The sequence below is a fragment of the Somniosus microcephalus genome, chromosome 30 (genome assembly GCF_052327205.1).
Source record: "Somniosus microcephalus isolate GS21.2 chromosome 30, FLI_Smic_1.0, whole genome shotgun sequence".
NCBI lineage: Eukaryota > Metazoa > Chordata > Chondrichthyes > Squaliformes > Somniosidae > Somniosus > Somniosus microcephalus.
In genome coordinates this window covers 42,680,928-42,699,471 of record NC_141016.1, presented here as the reverse complement: position 1 = coordinate 42,699,471, position 18,544 = coordinate 42,680,928, and the positions used below count along the sequence as shown (strand labels likewise).

Sequence of the window (18,544 nt, the reverse complement as noted above, 5' to 3'; positions counted from 1 at the left end):
CGGTGATGCTGATACCTGGAGCGTTGCTGATACCTGGAGCGGTGAAGCTGATACCTGGAGTATTATTTCTAACTGTCCATGTTCCCCTGAAAGGCCTTCCGTCAATCGTGGTTTTTTTCTTAGCCTAACAGCCATCTGTTCTATTACCTCGTCCTAGATAACATACACTGTACTCAACCTCTACCTCCAGGCCTCCCTAAAACCATCCTATAAGACACAAATAACAAGAATGAATGGATGCCTCCTTACTTGGAATGTTCCATGGACAGGCTTGACTGGACAAGGTTTCAATCTTTAGCTGCCTAATTATTAGTGATACAGGGGGGAAAATTGGCTCGCGCCCCCTTTGGGATGATAGCTTTGTCGGGGCGCTACTTTTAGCGCCCTGAAAAGGTTAGCACCCCCCACGCCTGAAATTCAATGGTTGCACCCCAAGCAGGAGGCGGGGCGCTACTGGAAGCACCCCCAATCACTCTTGGGGCGCTCTCATTGAATATCGCGACGCTACTTGCAGCAGCGCCACCCACCGCTAACCTCCCACTGAATTTCGCGGGAGGCATTAGCGGCGCCGCGCCCGGCTGCTAGTTGCTTTTCACCCCATTACTGCCCTTTTGGAAGGTGCAAAGCAACCGAATTTTCCCCCCACAGTGTTTATATAGAAAGCCTTATTCCAAAATGGAAGTCTTATTCTAAAATGGATGCGTACAAAGAGTCCAAAGAGATGCGAGTTAGGTTGATTGGCTGTGATAAATTGACCCTTAGTGTTAGGGGGATTAAATACGTGGGGTTATGGGGATAGGGTGGGATATGTAGGGGTTACGGGGATCGGGTGGGATATGTGTCGGTGCAGGCTCGATGGGCCGAAATGGCCTCTATCTGCACTGTGGGGTTTCTGTGATTATGTGATTCTGTGAAAAGTACTCTGTAAAGGTGGAAAATGCATCTCTGACAGAGAGAGAGAAGCTTACAGAAGTTAAGATTGTATGAGCCAGATTCAAGCAGATATAAGAGTATCACAGAGGAGAGCAAAGGAGATGAGATTTAAACCATTTAGTTCAGACACACCTACCAGCACGTAAGGTGAGTACACCTAGGAAAATCCAGGTGGAATGGATAACACCTCTACAGACTGAGGTTCCTCACTCCTGTCTCAGAAGGCTGACACCATCCACCTAAAGGAAGGTGAGGCAACCAGTTCATTCACATCGGCTCATAAGGATGAGGTCATATAAGTTCTGAAAACATTTTTAAGTATAAGCATGTAGACTTTAATCTATTCATAGACTGACCATCTAATGCTGTTAACTTGCCAGCTATCTAAGGAGTCTAATGCTAAATTAATCTTACCAATTTATACCAACCTCAGACACCAATCTCAAAAATAATGAGGGGAAAAAGTCTCTGATGGGTGTAGTCTACAGGCCCCCGAACAGTAGCAATACTGGACAGAGTATAAATCAACAAATAATGTAGGCCTGTAAAAAACGGTACGGTAATAATCATGGGTGATTTTAATCTTCATATTGATTGGACAAATCAAATTGGCCATGGTAGTCTTGGGGAGGAGTTCATAGAGTGTATCCGGGATGGTTTCCTAGAACAGTATGTAATGGAACCAACCAGGGAGCAGGCTATATTGGATCTGGTACTGTGTAATGAGACAGAATTAATAAATGATCTCATAGTAAAGGATCCTCTAGGAAAGTGTGATCATAGCATGGTTGAATTTCAAATTCAGTTGGAGGGTGAGAAAGTTGCATCTCAAACCAGTCCTGATCTTAAACAAAGGCAATTACAATGGCATGAGGGCAGAACTGGCTAAAGTGGACTGGAAAAATAAATTAAAAGGTAAGGCAGTTGAAATGCAGTGGCGGACATTTAAGGAGATATTTTATAACTCTCAACAAAAATATATTCCAGTGAGAAAGAAAGATTTTAAGAGAAGGGAGCACCATCCGTGGCTAACTAAGGAAGTAAAGGATGGTATCAAATTGAAAACGAAGGCATACAATGTTGCCAAGATTGGTGGGAGGCCAGAGGATTGGGAAATTTTTAAAAACCAGCAAAGGATGACTAAAAAAATAATAAAGAGAGAGAAGATGAATTATGAGAGTAAACTGGCAAGAAATATTAAAACAGAAAGTAAGAGCTTCTACAGGTATATAAAAGGAAGTGAGTAGCTAAAGTAAACGTTGGTCCCTTAGAGGATGAGACTGGGGAATTAATAATGGGGAACGGTGAAATGGCAGAGACTCTGAACAAATATTTTGTATCTGTCTTCACGGTAGAAGACACTAACAACATCCCAATAATGGACAATCAAGGGGCCACAGGGAGGGGGGAACTAAAGACAATCACTATCACTAAGGAAAAAGTACTTGGTAAAATAATGGGACTAAATTACGACAAGTTCCCTGGACCAGATGGCCTGCATCCCAGGGTCTTAAAAGAAGTTGCTGCAGAGATAGTGGATGCATTGGTTGCAATATACCAAAATTCCCTGGACTCTGGAGAGGTCCCAGCGGATTGGAAAACCACAAATGTAACACCCCTATTCAAGGAAGGAGGGAGACAGGAAACAGGAAACTATAGCCTAACATCTGTCGTTGGGAAAATGCTGGAGTCCTTCATTAAGGAAGCAGTAGCAGGGCATTTTGAAAATCATAATGCAGTCAAACCGAGTCAGCATGGTTTTATGAAAGGGAAATCATGTTTAACAAATTTGCTGGAGTTCTTTGAGGATGTAACGAGCAGGGTGGATAAGGGTGAGCCAGTGGATGTGGTGTATTTGGATTTCCAGAAGGCATTCGATAAGGTGCCACATAAAAGGTTACTGCATAAGATAAGAGCTCACGGAGTTCGGGGTAATACATTAGCATGGATAGAGAATTGACTAACTAACAGAAAGCAGAGAGTCGGGATAAATGGGTCATTTTCTGGTTCGCAAACTAACTAGTGGGGTGCCACAGGGATCGGTGCTGGGGCCTCAACTATTTACAATCTACATTAATGACTTGGATGAAGGGACCGAGTGTAATGTAGCCAAGTTTGCGGATGATACAAAGATGGGTGGGAAAGCAAGTTTTGCAGAGGACTCAAAGGGGGAGAAATTGAGTATAGCCCCGTTTGGGGCGCCAGCCTCGCCAGGGCGCTAAAAGTAGTGCCCCGGAAACATTCGCGCCCCCGCACCGGAAATTGAGTGGTTCCGCCCCAAAGGGAAGCGCGCCGCTACTGGAGGCGCCCCGCATCCCTCTTGGGCGCTGCGAGTGAATATCGTGGCGCAACGTGCCGCAGCGCCACACGCTGCGGCACGTCGCGCTGCGGTATTGCAGGCCTTCCTCCCCTTCTTAAAGGAGAGGGGCCTTGTGCAGCGCGATCTGGGGCCCAACTGGGCCCCCGAGGATCGGGAGTGCAGGCAAAAGAGCCCAGCACCGAGGAGAAGTGCCGGGCTCTTGGAACGCAGCCGGCACTCCGCGGGGTGGGAGGGGGTTCAGGAGGCCGGGGACAGGAGTGCAGGCAGGTGCTGGCAGGCGGCCAACAACAAAAATGGCCGCCCCACACCTTGCCTTTAATTTGCGCCTCCCGAGCCGCCGGTAGGCCCCCCTGAACCCGTCGGCTATAGTGTCTGGCGGTAAATCAGGGGGCGCTGCCAAATATTGCGGCCAGGGCGTCAGCGGGGCGCTGCGCACACCGATGACGTCATCGGCAGCGGTGCAGCGCTAACGGTTAGCGCCTCCACTAACGTCCCATGGAATTTAGCGGGAGGCGTGGACAGTGCCGCGCCCGGGCGCCAGTTGGCTTGCGACCCACTTAGCGCCCCCTTAAGGCGCTAACGGGTGGCGCAACCAACTGAATTTCTCCCTCAAAGAATCTGCAAAGGGATATAGACAGGCTAAGTGAGTAGGCAAATATTTGGCAGATGGAGTATAATGTGGGAAAGTGAGAGGTTATCCACTTTGGCAGGAAAAATAAAAAAGCAAATTATTATGTAAATGGAGAGAGATTCCAAAATGCTACAGTTCAGAGGGACCTGGGGGTCCTTGGGCATGAAACACAAAAAGCTAGCATGCAGGTACAACAAGTAATCAGGAAGGCAAATGGAATGTTGGCCTTTATTGCAAGGGGGATGGAGTATAAAAGCAGGGAAGTCCTGCTACAACTGTACAGGGTATTGGTGAGACCACACCTTGAGTACTGCGTACAGTTTTGGTCTCCTTATTTAAGGAAGGATATACTTGCATTGGAGGCAGTTCAGAGATGATTCACGAGGTTGATTCCTGAGATGAGGGGGTTGACTTTGAAGAAAGGTTGAGCAGGTTGGGCCTACACTCATTGGAATTTAGAAGAATGAGAGATTATCTTATTGAAACATATAAGATACTGAGAGGGCTCGACAGGGTAGATGCAGAGAGGATGTTTCCCCTCGTGGGGAAATCTAAAACTCGGGGGCATAGTTTCAGAATAAAGGGTCACCCTTTTAGAACTGAGATGAGGAGGAATTTCTTCTCTCAGAGGGTCGTAAATCTGTGGAATTCTCTGCCCCAGAGAGCTGTGGAGGCTGGGTCATTAAATACATTTAAGGTGGAGATGGATAGATTTTTGCAAGATAAGGGAGTGAAGGGTCATGGGGAGTGGGCAGGGAAGTGGCTTTGAGCCCAAGATCAGCCAAAATCTTACTGAATGGTGGAGCAGGCTCGAGGGGCCAAGTGGCCTATTCCTGCTCCTATTTCTTATGTTCTTATGTAAATTTATAATCAGAAAACAGTTACAGCTGAATTACTGTCACATAACTGAGCTTCCTTTGTAACCTATTATTTTTCCCATCAATTAACCCTATCAACTAATTATTTGTATACTCAAGGTTTAAGTGCTAAATTATTACACAATCTTTAGTTTATGACTTTGTTGTCTGACTTCTTTGAAAATTGGCAAGAAAAGGTTAATGAATTCACTCAGTAGCTTGTGCGGATCCTGACCAGAAGCTGGTAGTGTAAATGCTAATATAATCCAAACTGGTTGATATCAGACAGATTGGGAATCCAAATTTAGGCCTCATTAACTCCTAGGCATAAACTGGGTGGTAAACCCAAGACATGCAATGAGTTAAGGTGAAGATTGAAAGTTTTGTCTGGTGCCCTTGATAAATATTCCTGTCAGGGTATTAATCCCAGTGTTCGCAAAACACCAAGATCCCATATTTTGGTGGTGATGGCTGAAGGAGGAATGTTGGCCAGGAATCTGGGACAACTCCCTACTTTAAACCTTTAACATCCACCTGAGCAAACCAGGTAGGTGGGACCTCAGCTTAATGTTTCATCGGAAGGACAGCAGTGGATTCTCATCTCTGCTATTTCAGTGTTAAACATAAACACAACTGCATGTCTTTCGGTGGCCAGCGCTGGGATTTAAAGCAGTTGAATGGCTGCCAACAGGACCTTGTCTGCTTTGCAGGACTCCTCACCAGTCCATTCAATCAATTCCAACTTTAAAAAAGACGTGGCTGGCGCTGGGAGGAGCTTTGCCCACTTAACGAGAGCTGGATGGTTTAGTGTGCCTTTGCAGGATGTGAATGTGTGTGCTGCTTTCTGGTAGTGTGGCAGAGTGTGAGGACATGGTGGACGAAGAGAGATCGGCAGTGCAGCAACAGCAGCAGCCGAGCCGAGCCGAGCGGAAGATGCAGCGGGCAGGTGGGGACAACCTGAAGCGGACAGGTGAGGGCAGGCAGCGCAGGGACTGAGCGCAGCACAGGGAGCGGAGCGGAGAGTGCTTTAACACTGCAGTCCTGACACCTCAGAACTGGCCAGCAGTGTCCACGTAGACAAACACTCCTGAATTTAGCCAAACTCTACAAAATAAATAATAATGATTCAGAACGTGACACCGCACATCAAGGGTTACATTGGACTGAGATCGCCCATTGGAATCGGAACAGCAGAAGCTTTCTGTTTACATTCCTCTCCCCGAAGTTTGATTGCCCTGAGTTTGGATCAAAGAAAGCTCCCATGTCTCCAGCTGATTGTGCAACAGTGAATGGTTGGTGTGTGCCCATTGCACCATTAGCCTTGCCTGAAAATTCTGGCATATTTTCTTTGGGGGTGGAGGGGAGGTAGAATTAAAAATAATACATCCGCTTCAAACCCCATTGTTCTGTTCTCGGGGCAGGTGCTGGTTTTGATTCCACCGCTGCAGATGTGTCTCCGAGTGTTAGGAGGAGAGCACCGAGGGAGACAGTGATGGAGACAGTGATGGAGGAGGAAAGCAGCAGAATGAAGAGAATCTTTGGCTTCCAGCTGTCAGATTTCAGAAGTTGGCATCGATTTGTCTGTCTGTTGAATCGACCCACTGACCCTGCGTCCCTGGGGGTCTTCAGGCTTCTCTTTGGTGAGTATAGATTTCTTTTCTACCTGATGAAGGGATTTTTGCTGAAGTGTTGTTTAAAGTGTTAGCTGCAGCTCATTGGTAGTGAGTCAGAAGGTTGTGGGTTCAAGTCCCCGCCAGAGTCTTGAGCACAAAATCTAGGCTGACATTTCAGTTCAGTACTGAGGGATTTACTCTACCAACATCACTGTTTAGAATAAATCAGATTATCTGGTCATGTATCTCATTGCTGTTTGTGGGATCTTGCTGTACAAATTGGCTGCCACTTTCCCAACATTACAGCAGTGGCTACAAAAGTACCTCATTGGCTTAAAGCTCTTTGGGACATCCTGCGGTTATGAAAGGCGTTATAGAAATGCACATCTCTTTTTCTTTTTGTTAAACATTTGAAGTGTCTGGTACAGTGCCCACACTGCACACACATTCATTGTCCAGCCACTCCCTTAATGATGACTCAATTGGTAAAGTGTGTAACTGATCCCATCCAGACCAGAGGGTCCCAGGCCAACCCCTGGTCTCAACTGGGGCGCTATAGCCGGCCGCAGTGCCCTGGGATGAGGAGAACTTTGGGCCAGTGTTTCTGATTATACCCAGTGACCCCTGCTGGAAAATGTGTGTGGACGGAGATAACCGGGTCCTGACTAGATAGATATGAATAGCTTGCTGACACTCCCAGTATAAATAACAGTCAGGATTCCTCCCCCCTCGATTCACCTCTTCCAGTAACCACACACCAAGAGGGGTCACACCTGACAAAGCAGCACTGCGCAGTTGAACCACACTCAGCTGGTTTGTGATATGCAAATATCTCACATGAGCCAGAATCACTGGTTCCACCTCGTGTCAGTGTAATCTAATTGGACAGCCTGGCTTTAACCTCTGATTGGTGAGAACCAACATCGAACTCTGCAACAGGATGTTTAGAAACTGACCGGGAGGTTGCTGACTACAGGGTGAAGGTGTGACAAGACCATCACACTGACTCGTGCTGGAGTACAGTTGTAGCAATGCTGGCCGGCCTCCTAGTGGACATTCTCTTGCTCATTATCTGGGGGGCGACATAATTAAACACAGATGGCCAGCTCACATTCCTGAGAGCTCAGCCACAGTCAGTCAGGCTGGACCTGTGTTTTGTGTGTGATACTTTTCATCTTCTGTTTCTACTTACATGAATTCACTTCTTGAGCTGGTTAGCATGTTTTTTCACTTTGCACTTTTAATACCAGTAGTGTTCTGTTGCACAGCTGAGGCACACACAACAGAGCCGAGCCGAGGCTGGCCAGGCCACAGGGAGCTGAGCCGAGCCAAGGCTGGCCAGGCCACAGGTAGCTGAGCCGAGCCGAGGCTGGCCAGGCAGCAGGGAGCCGAGCCGAGCCGAGGCTGGCCAGGCCGCAGGGAGCTGAGCCGAGCTGAGGCTGGCCAGGCAGCAGGGAGCCGAGGCTGGCCAGGCCGCAGGTAGCTGAGCCGAGCCAAGGCTGGCCAGGCCGCAGGGAGCCAAGCCGAGCCAAGGCTGGCCAGGCCACAGGGAGCTGAGCCGAGCCGAGGCTGGCCAGGCAGCAGGGAGCTGATGCAGACCAGTTAATGCAGCTTACTCTGGTGGTCAAACTTTGGGCCCTCTGCTCTGTGTGGTTCAGCACCCCCAACGGGCAGCACAATTACCCGCACAGGCTTCGGGGGTCCCACCCAATAAGAAATTTAACAAACTGCTGGCACATTGGAAAGGGCAATCCTGTAATAATCGGGAAGGACTCTGAGCAGAGTCTGAAAACTGAAACCTTTCTCTCCCTTCCCTCCGCAGGTTTGCTGATGACCCTCGACATTCCAGAGGAGCGGGGTTGGTGTTTTCTGGATTTCAGCTACTTTGGTAAACTGGCGGTCTGTCGCTTTCCTCTATTCAACTTCTTGGAGCCTTTCCCTTTGGACTGGATGTATTTAGTCTTTGTCATCATGTGGTTAGGTGAGTCTCAGGCCTTTGGCCCAACTCTGGGGCCATGTCCATGAAATGGTTACAGACTGGAGATAAGGAAATGGTCGTCAGGATTTAACTGACTTGTGGCAGAACAAATAAAACTCTCTGTTGTACACTCAAACACATCACCCATAACTACCGTTATCTGGCCAGCCAAGGTTTTACACTAAAGGCAAGGCTGAGACCCATGACACAAGACAGCAGCAAGGTTGAAAAGAGGAGGTGAGGTAAATTAGGAAGCAGTGCTCACAATACATCCAGCTCCGGTTTTAATAGCCTGTAGATTTTGGGAGGAAGGGAAGATAAGGGAGGTGAAGAGTTGAGTAATGGAGGAGCTGAAACTACCTGCTTGTCATTGGGTAGTAGCTTTATTTTACAATGTCTTCCATTGTTACCTCTGTCCATGTAAAGATGAAAGATACTCTAAATATAAAAAGAAATGTAAACTTTCTGGCAGCAAGTCCAGTCTGTTGATCAACTTCTCAGCTGAGACTCTTAAAACTTGATCAGAACTGTACCGTTGAGTTGCTGTGCTGTCCAACAGCTCCGACCCACTAACCCCTGGTCAGCTTTCAGTGAGCCACTCATGGCCTGTCGCCTAATTACTGCCTCAGTGTTATTCTTGCTTCAGCACCAATTGGTATTTAATTTGTATTTGAGAATTCTCCATTGAGAAGGACTGAGTTACACAGTCGGTTAGACATTTACCTTTCACCACTGGGACCTGGGTTCCAATCCAGTTCAGATGCTGGGATAAAAGTTTCTTCTGTCTGGTGGCAGCGAGAGACCCGTGTGAAATGGGTTGGTGGGCAGTGCCAGTCTTGATCCTAGTGGGCACGGGCTGGCCGCACCAAACTATCCCTAATTGGCGACCTCATTCAGAAAGGCCACAAGGTGGCTGGTGTGGGAAATGGGAAAAATGACCAACTGTTGCGATATGGCGCATCCTCATTAAGTTGGATTCTGGCATATTTTTGTGACAATGTAGAGTGAGATTTACTCTGTATTTAGCCCCTGCTGTACCTGCCCTGGGAGTGTTTGATGGGACAGTGAAGAGGGAGCTTTACTCTGTATCAAACCCGTGCTGTACCTGCCCTGGGAGTGTTAGGTGGGATAGTGTAGAGGGAGCTTTACTCTGTATCTAACCTGTGCTGTACCTGCCCTGGGAGTATTTGATGGGACAATGTAGAGGGAGCTTTACTCTGTATCTAACCCGTGCTGTACCTGCCCTGGGAATGTTTGATGGGACAGTGTAGAGGGAGCTTTACTCTGTATCTAACTCGTGCTGTACTTGCCCTGGGAGTGTTTGATGGGGCAGTGTAGAGGGAGCTTTACTCTGTATCTAACCCGTTCTGTACCTTCCCTGGGAGTGTTTGATGGGGCAGTGTTGAGGGAGCTTTACTCTGTATTTAACCCGTGCTGTACCTGCCCTGGGAGTGTTTGATGGGACAGTGTACAGGGAGCTTTACTATGTATCTAACCTGTGCTGTACCTGCCCTGGGAGTGTTTGATGGGACAGTACAGAGGGAGCTTTACTCTGTATCTAACCTGTGCTGTACCTGTCCTGGGAGTGTTTGATGGGGCAGTATAGAGGAAACTTTAGTCTGTATCTAACCCGTCCTGTACCTGCCCTGGGAGTATTTGATGGGACAGTATAGAGGGAGCTTTACTCTGTATCTAACCTGTGCTGTACCTGTCCTGGGAGTGGTTGATGGGGCAGTGTAGAGGGAGCTTTACTCTGTATCTAACCTGTGCTGTACCTGTCCTGGGAGTGTTTGATGGGGCAGTGTAGAGGGAGCTTTACTCTGTATCTAGCCCGTGCTGTACCTGCCCTGGGAGTGTTTGATGGGACAGTATAGAGGAAACTTTACTCTGTATCTAACCTGTGCTGTACCTGCCCTGGGAGTGTTTGATGGGACAGTGTAGAGGGAGCTTTACTCTGTGTCTAGCCCGTGCTGTACCTGCCCTGGGAGTGTTTGATGGGACAGTGTAGAGGGAGCTTTACTCTGTATCTAACCCGTGCTGTATCTGCCCTGGGAGTGTTTGATGGGACAGTGTAGAGGGAGCTTTACTCTGTATCTAACCCGTGATGTACCTGCCCTGGGAGTGTTTGATGGGACAGTGTAGAGGGAGCTTTACTCTGTATCTAACCCCGTGCTGTACCTGTCCTGGGAGTGTTTGATGGGACAGTGTAGAGGGAGCTTTACTCTGTATCTAACACGTGCTGTATCTGCCCTGGGAGTGTTTGATGGGACAGTGTAGAGGGAGTTTTATTCTGTATCTAACCCGTGCTGTACCTGCCCTGGGAGTGTTTGATGGGACAGTGTAGAGGGAGCTTTACTCTGTATCTAACCCCGTGCTGTACCTGCCCTGGGAGTGTTTGATGGGACAGTGTAGAGGGAGCTTTACTCTGTATCTAACCCATGCTGTATCTGCCCTGGGAGTGTTTGATGGGACAGTGTAGAGGGAGCTTTACTCTGTATCTAACCCGTGCTGTACATGCCCTGGGAGTGTTTGATGGGACAGTGTAGAGGGAGCTTTACTCTGTATCTAACCCGTGCTGTACCTGCCCTGGGAGTGTTTGATGGGACAGTGTAGAGGGAGCTTTACTCTGTATCTAACCCGTGATGTACCTGCCCTGGGAGTGTTTGATGGGACAGTGTAGAGGGAGCTTTACTCTGTATCTAACCCCGTGTTGTACCTGCCCTGGGAGTGTTTGATGGGACAGTGTAGAGGGAGCTTTACTCTGTATCTAACCCGTGCTGTATCTGCCCTGGGAGTGTTTGATGGGACAGTGTAGAGGGAGCTTTACTCTGTATCTAACCCGTGATGTACCTGCCCTGGGAGTGTTTGATGGGACAGTGTAGAGGGAGCTTTACTCTGTATCTAACCCGTGATGTACCTGCCCTGGGAGTGTTTGATGGGACAGTGTAGAGGGAGCTTTACTCTGTATCTAACCCCGTGCTGTACCTGCCCTGGGAGTGTTTGATGGGACAGTGTAGAGGGAGCTTTACTCTGTATCTAACGCGTGCTGTACCTGCCCTGGGAGTGTTTGATGGGACTGTGTAGAGGGAGCTTTACTCTGTATCTAACCCATGCTGTACCTGCCCTGGGAGAGTTTGATGGGACAGTGTAGAGGGAGCTTTACTCTGTATCTAACCCGTGCTCTACCTGCCCTGGGAGTGTTTGATGGGACAGTGTAGAGGGAGCTTTACTCTGTATCTAGCCCGTGCTGTAGCTGCCCTGGGAGTGTTTGATGGGACAGTGTAGAGGGAGCTTTACTCTGTATCTAACCCGTGCTGTACATGCCCTGGGAGTGTTTGATGGGACAGTGTAGAGGGAGCTTTACTCTGTATCTAACCCGTGCTGTACCTGCCCTGGGAGTGTTTGATGGGACAGTGTAGAGGGAGCTTTACTCTGTATCTAACCCGTGATGTACCTGCCCTGGGAGTGTTTGATGGGACAGTGTAGAGGGAGCTTTACTCTGTATCTAACCCCGTGTTGTACCTGCCCTGGGAGTGTTTGATGGGACAGTGTAGAGGGAGCTTTACTCTGTATCTAACCCGTGCTGTATCTGCCCTGGGAGTGTTTGATGGGACAGTGTAGAGGGAGCTTTACTCTGTATCTAACCCGTGATGTACCTGCCCTGGGAGTGTTTGATGGGACAGTGTAGAGGGTGCTTTACTCTGTATCTAACCCGTGATGTACCTGCCCTGGGAGTGTTTGATGGGACAGTGTAGAGGGAGCTTTACTCTGTATCTAACCCCGTGCTGTACCTGCCCTGGGAGTGTTTGATGGGACAGTGTAGAGGGAGCTTTACTCTGTATCTAACGCGTGCTGTACCTGCCCTGGGAGTGTTTGATGGGACTGTGTAGAGGGAGCTTTACTCTGTATCTAACCCGTGCTGTACCTGCCCTGGGAGAGTTTGATGGGACAGTGTAGAGGGAGCTTTACTCTGTATCTAGCCCGTGCTGTAGCTGCCCTGGGAGTGTTTGATGGGACAGTGTAGAGGGAGCTTTACTCTGTATCTAGCCCGTGCTGTACCTGCCCTGGGAGTGTTTGATGGGGCAGTGTAGAAGGAGCTTTACTCTGTATCTAGCCCGTGCTATACCTGCCCTGGGAGTGTTTGATGGGACAGTGTAGAGAGAGCTTTACTCTGTATCTAACCCGTGCTGTACCTGCCCTGGGAGTGTTTGATGGGACTGTGTAGAGGGAGCTTTACTCTGTATCTAACCCGTGCTGTACCTGCCCTGGGAGAGTTTGATGGGACAGTGTAGAGGGAGCTTTACTCTGTATTTAACCCGTGCTATACCTGCCCTGGGAGTGTTTGATGGGACAGTGTAGAGGGAGCTTTACTCTGTATCTAGCCCGTGCTGTAGCTGCCCTGGGAGTGTTTGATGGGACAGTGTAGAGGGAGCTTTACTCTGTATCTAGCCCGTGCTGTACCTGCCCTGGGAGTGTTTGATGGGGCAGTGTCGAAGGAGCTTTACTCTGTATCTAGCCCGTGCTATACCTGCCCTGGGAGTTTTTGATGGGACAGTGCAGAGGGAGCTTTACTCTGTATCTAACCCGTGCTGTACCTGCCCTGGGAGTGTTTGATGGGACAGTGTAGAGGGAGCTTTACTCTGTATCTAACCCGTGATGTACCTGCCCTGGGAGTGTTTGATGGGACAGTGTAGAGGGAGCTTTACTCTGTATCTAACCCCGTGCTGTACCTGCCCTGGGAGTGTTTGATGGGACAGTGTAGAGGGAGCTTTACTCTGTATCTAACCCGTGCTGTATCTGCCCTGGGAGTGTTTGATGGGACAGTGTAGAGAGAGCTTTACTCTGTATCTAACCCGTGCTGTACATGCCCTGGGAGTGTTTGATGGGACAGTGTAGAGGGAGCTTTACTCTGTATCTAACCCGTGCTGTACCTGCCCTGGGAGTTGTAGTGTATGTAACTGTTCTACCTTTAAGAGAACTATTTTAGGTGTGGCACTATTTGATCTTGGCTGCTGTATACTGTAATACCGACGGTGACCACACCGGTATATAAGTGCTGTGTCAGGATTTATTGGGCAGATTCACCCTGACCTTCGAATAGTAAAGTCCTGTTAAAGTTACTCTTGTAGTCTGTGTATTAATTCGCCATAATACCTACAGACTTTAAAGTGGCGACGAGTTCGATCTTACCCTGCGGCAACAATACTTCCGAAGCAGTTAACGAGCGTCGAGAAGAGGCACCCGTCCTCGTCGTTCTGCTGAGAGAAAACTCGAGTCTGCAGAGCAAGGAAGAAGGAAGAATTCAGACACGAAGCCTTCCATCAGCAACAGGCACTGATTGTTCCTTCTGCCACGGTGGTGAGTGAGCCGATCAGCACGAGAAGCAAGTCGGCCACGGTGACTGTGAGTAAAGGGAAAATAAAAAAATAAATGGAGGATAAGGGCGGTGAACTCGACCACCGTCGGGGGAAAGGAGCCGGACAGAAGTCGGGCCCAGAGGCGCTGAGACTGGGGCAGCGTGTAGCACGGAAGCCGCGGTACTGGCGGGCTGGGAGACGCAACGGCGTCGTGAGACAGCTAGACCGCGACCGGCGAAAAAGGCCAGGCAGCTACCGAGGCCACGAAGCGCTGCGACCGGGATCGTAAGGCGCGGGAAGATATAAAAATAAATAAATCGCGGAGAACTCAGCCGCAGCCGGGGAGGAAAGCACCGGACTGCGAGAGGGCTGGGAGGCGCGATTGGAAGCCGCTGAGGGAGAGACAGAGCCCGAGCGAGCGGGAGAGACAGAGCCCGAGCGAGGGAGACTGAGCGAGATCCAGCCCGCGGCTGGAACTGTTCGCCGTCAACGGGTTGTCCCCAGCGCCAGTTGCCCTGCCGAGAAAAGGGAACAAAGAACGCACTAAAGCCGACGCGCAGGCTGCGAACCCCGAAAGCCAGCGGTCGTCGCCCGAGGGAAAAAGCTTACCCTCCCGCCAGGAGAAGACAAGCGCGGGAAACCGCCATTTTGCCAGTAGGCGGGGAAGGAGACAAGCGCGGGAAACCGCCATTTTGGAAAAAAAAGTTAACGAACAAATTCGTTGTTGTTTCGCAGAAAGATAGTGAGAGATAGTGAAGATGCCTAAGCATGGTAACATCAACAACTTCGATTCCGAGGTGGAAGATTGGGCCACGTACGTAGAACGTATCGAGATATATTGTGAGGCCAATAAAATAGCAGATGATGATAAAGCTCTCACCTTATTAAATGCAATGGGGGCCAAGACATACGGGCTATTGAAGCATCTTCTATCACCAGCTAAACCGGCGGATCAGACTTTCGCTAATATTGTTACTGCCCTGAAGGATCATTTGAACCCCACACCACTGATGTTGGCGGAACGATTCAAATTCTATGCGAGAACACAACGGAAAGAGGAAAGCAACGTGGAATACTTGGTCGAACTGCGTAGACTAGCGAAATACTGCCAGTTTGGGGAAAATCTGACAGAGGCATTGAGAGACAAGTTCGTGTGCGGGTTGTCGAAGGAAGGAACACAAAAGCGTCTGCTCGAAGAAAACGATCTTACACTTGATAGGGCTGTCCTTATTGCAGCATCGCATGAAGCCGCAGCGAGAGGCACAGCGGAAATGCAGCTGAAGGCAGCGGTACTCAGTGTGGATCAAATTACTTCGGGTACATCGAAATGTTATCGTTGTGGGAAGACAACACACGACCAGAACCAATGCTGGTTTAAAAACCAGGAATGTAGAAAATGTGGCAAGCTTGGTCACATAGCTAAGGTATGCCGGTCAGGGAAGAAGACCAACAACAACAAAAAAAAGTCACCACAGGAAAAGTACAACAAGGTAAACAAGGTGGCTGAGAAGAGTTCAGATGAACAGAATTCGGATTCAGACCCAAACGGCCAGGAACTGGGTAGTCTGAGAATTCACAATGTGAGTAAAGAAGCTGACCCACAAACTATATGGGTCATGCTAAAAATAGCCGGAGTCCGAGTGATAATGGAATTGGACACAGGATCAGCCCTATCAGTCATAAATCGAAAGGATTACAACCGGCTATTCTCACATATACCCTTGAGAGATACTGAGTTTGTATTGCAGACATACACGGGGCATAAAGTATACCCCATGGGAAAGATAAGAGTCAAGGTGAGAGACAGGGGCAAAGAACACCCAGGAACGGATTTATATGTACTACCTGAGGGAGGACCACCACTTCTAGGACGGGAGTGGATCAAGAAAATAAACATGGAATGGCACTACCTAAAAGCAATAACGAGTGAGGACTCGGTGCAGCCAATCAGCTCAGACTCTGAAACGGATGACGATAAGACCAGCCCAAGTACGAAAGACAAGTCTAAAATGGACTTGCTGACTAAGGTTGGAAAAACGAAGGCGTGCATAAATGCTTATGCTCCAGAGGAGAACAAAGTTGCAGAACAGAATTCCACTGAACAACAACAACATAGTTTGACAGCGAATTCTGAGTCTGTCCAGGTTACAGACATATACATTACGGAGGAACACCGAGCTCGAACTCAACTCCATTGCAAATTACGACAGCAATTAGAACAATTGAGTTGCCGTCTCGAGCAAGAGATGAAAGCAATGCAAAAGTTCTTGGACACCGAATGGGAGAATCTGGAAAGACAACAGAAGCAGCTGAGGGAGAAAAGGGAGCAGGAGCACACAAACCGTCTGCGCAAGGAGGCCAAACGAATCAAAGCTGATTCGGGTTCTGAAGGTGCGTGCTCTAATCTGGTGGAACATGATGTTCAGCAACTGAAGGCGCTTGTTAGCAGGTTGCAGGCAGAAAAGGCTGAGTTGGTCGACATGACTTCCGAGCTCCTACTGAAGTTGGGTGCAGCATCACCGGACGATTCAATTGTGGAAATTCGAATGGTGGAGACTGCGGATGATGGCGAAGTAGAAACAGCAAAGGAGCCCCAGGGCAAGGTTATAAACAGCCCTGCAGCTAATGGGAAACGGATGATGGCAGAAGAATTAACAGTCAGCCAACTCCGTCATATGCTGAGGGACAAGACTCTACAATGGAAAAAACTGGAACACGAGCCTCAATCTTCAAAGAAAAGGGGTTCGGAGCTCTCAAAAGTTATTGAAATAGCTGAGGTGGCAACACAGACTGAGAAGACTGCAGCAGAGCAGCCCTTGGATGCCAAAAGTACGCTGACTCGCGTCAATGTAGAACAACGGAATGCTGAAACAGCTACTTCAATAGAAGGATTGAATAGTCCGATCAATCAATCTCCGAATGAAGTTGAAGTATTGAAATCACAATTGAGGTCATTAGTAAAAGACTTGCAGGAAGCCCAGGAAAAGCGGGATGAAGCTGAACGCATGAAGAAGTCTCTTCAGGAAAGATGTCTGGATTTGGAACAAAAGTTGGCTAACGTCCAGCTGGGTAAGGAGGAAATAGAAGACCCTCTCGCTGGTCTAGCTCAGGACGACACCGAATATTACCATGACCTGTTGAGCGACACTGAATATTACGATGACCTGGTCTGCCCAGCTTGTGCTGAAAACTCCCAAAGTGCCGAAACCATGATGAATCACCTAAAGTCTAAGGAACATCGGGAGATGGTGGCGCGACTACGGGAAAAGGAGGATGAGAGGGAGGAACTGTGCATGCAGCTGGCAGCTGACAGTGGAGCCCAGAGAGTCTCCAGGAAGCAGAAAAGGAAAAGACGAAGCAGAAGACGATGACCATCTGAACCATTATCACCTCTACCAGATCACGCACGTGGTCCCTCCGAACGGAGCCAAATCAGTTGGGAAGTAGAGAAACTTCCCAAGGCAATCTAGCTGTTTGTAAAAGTCAACAATGCTGGTTCAGAAGTGACGGAAGTTCAAGCTGTTAAGTTAGGGAAGGACTATTGGATGAGTCACTCCAGCAACGTGAACCGACTACACCTCAAGGAACTGCTACACCACGGAGGCGTTGTCCGGACCGAGTCAAGAAGCACAGGAGACGCCTCCACAGAGACTGAATCTGTGAACTGTTTTCCGCAGAGACTATATCTGTGAACTGTTTTTACATGAAGTGAATATATGTTATGTTTAATGGGGAATAAGTATGTTGTAAGCTAAAAAGGGAGGATTGTAGTGTATGTAACTGTTCGACCTTTAAGAGAACTATTGTATGTAACCGTCCCCCTTTAAGAGAACTATTTTAGGTGTGGCACTATTTGATCTTGGCTGCTGTATACTGTAATACCGACGGTGACCACACCGGTATATAAGTGCTGTGTCAGGATTTATTGGGCAGATTCGCCCTGACCTTCGAATAGTAAAGTCATGTTAAAGTTACTCTTGTAGTCTGTGTATTAATTCGCCATAATACCTACAGACTTTACAGGAGTGTTTGATGGGACAGTGTAGAGGGAGCTTTACTCTGTATCTAACCCGTGATGTACCTGCCCTGGGAGTGTTTGATGGGACAGTGTAGAGGGAGCTTTACTCTGTATCTAACCACGTGCTGTACCTGCCCTGGGAGTGTTTGATGGGACAGTGTAGAGGGAGCTTTACTCTGTATCTAACCCGTGCTGTATCTGCCCTGGGAGTGTTTGATGGGACTGTGTAGAGGGAGCTTTACTCTGTATCTAACCCGTGATGTACCTGACCTGGGAGTGTTTGATGGGACAGTGTAGAGGGAGCTTTACTCTGTATCTAACCCGTGATGTACCTGCCCTGGGAGTGTTTGATGGGACAGTGCAGAGGGAGCTTTACTCTGTATCTAACCCCATGCTGTACCTGCCCTGGGAGCGTTTGATGGGACAGTGTAGAGGGAGCTTTACTCTGTATCTAACCTGTGCTGTATCTGCCCTGGGAGTGTTTGATGGGACAGTGTAGAGGGAGCTTTACTCTGTATCTAACCCGTGATGTAGCTGCCCTGGGAGTGTTTGATGGGACAGTGTAGAGGGAGCTTTGCTCTGTATCTAACCCCGTGCTGTACCTGCCCTGGGAGTGTTTGATGGGACAGTGTAGAGGGAGCTTTACTCTGTATCTAACCCGGAATGTACCTGCCCTGGGAGTGTTTGATGGGAGAGTGTAGAGGGAGCTTTACTCTGTATCTAACCCGTGCTGTACCTGCCCTGGGAGAGTTTGATGGGACAGTGTAGAGGGAGCTTTACTCTGTATCTAACCCGTGCTATACCTGCCCTGGGAGTGTTTGATGGGACAGTGTAGAG

The 18,544-nt window shown here is 48.7% G+C and overlaps 1 protein-coding gene across 2 annotated transcripts in view; it reads left to right on the top strand.

Annotated features, from left to right (window-relative positions):
- LOC147098174 (vitamin K-dependent gamma-carboxylase-like) overlaps positions 1-18,544 on the top strand; it is a 287,219-nt gene that overhangs the window by 117,770 nt on the left and 150,905 nt on the right. Inside the window, exons 1-3 of one of the 2 annotated variants that reach the window (XM_085971378.1) lie at positions 5,542-5,711; positions 6,163-6,381; positions 8,177-8,335. In XM_085971378.1, coding sequence (XP_085827504.1) covers positions 5,570-5,711; positions 6,163-6,381; positions 8,177-8,335 — 520 coding nt within the window. In that variant the 5' untranslated portion in view covers positions 5,542-5,569. Of the gene's footprint in view, positions 1-5,541; positions 5,712-6,162; positions 6,382-8,176; positions 8,336-18,544 lie in introns of those variants that run through there. The other variant, XM_085971379.1, reaches the window with a different exon arrangement.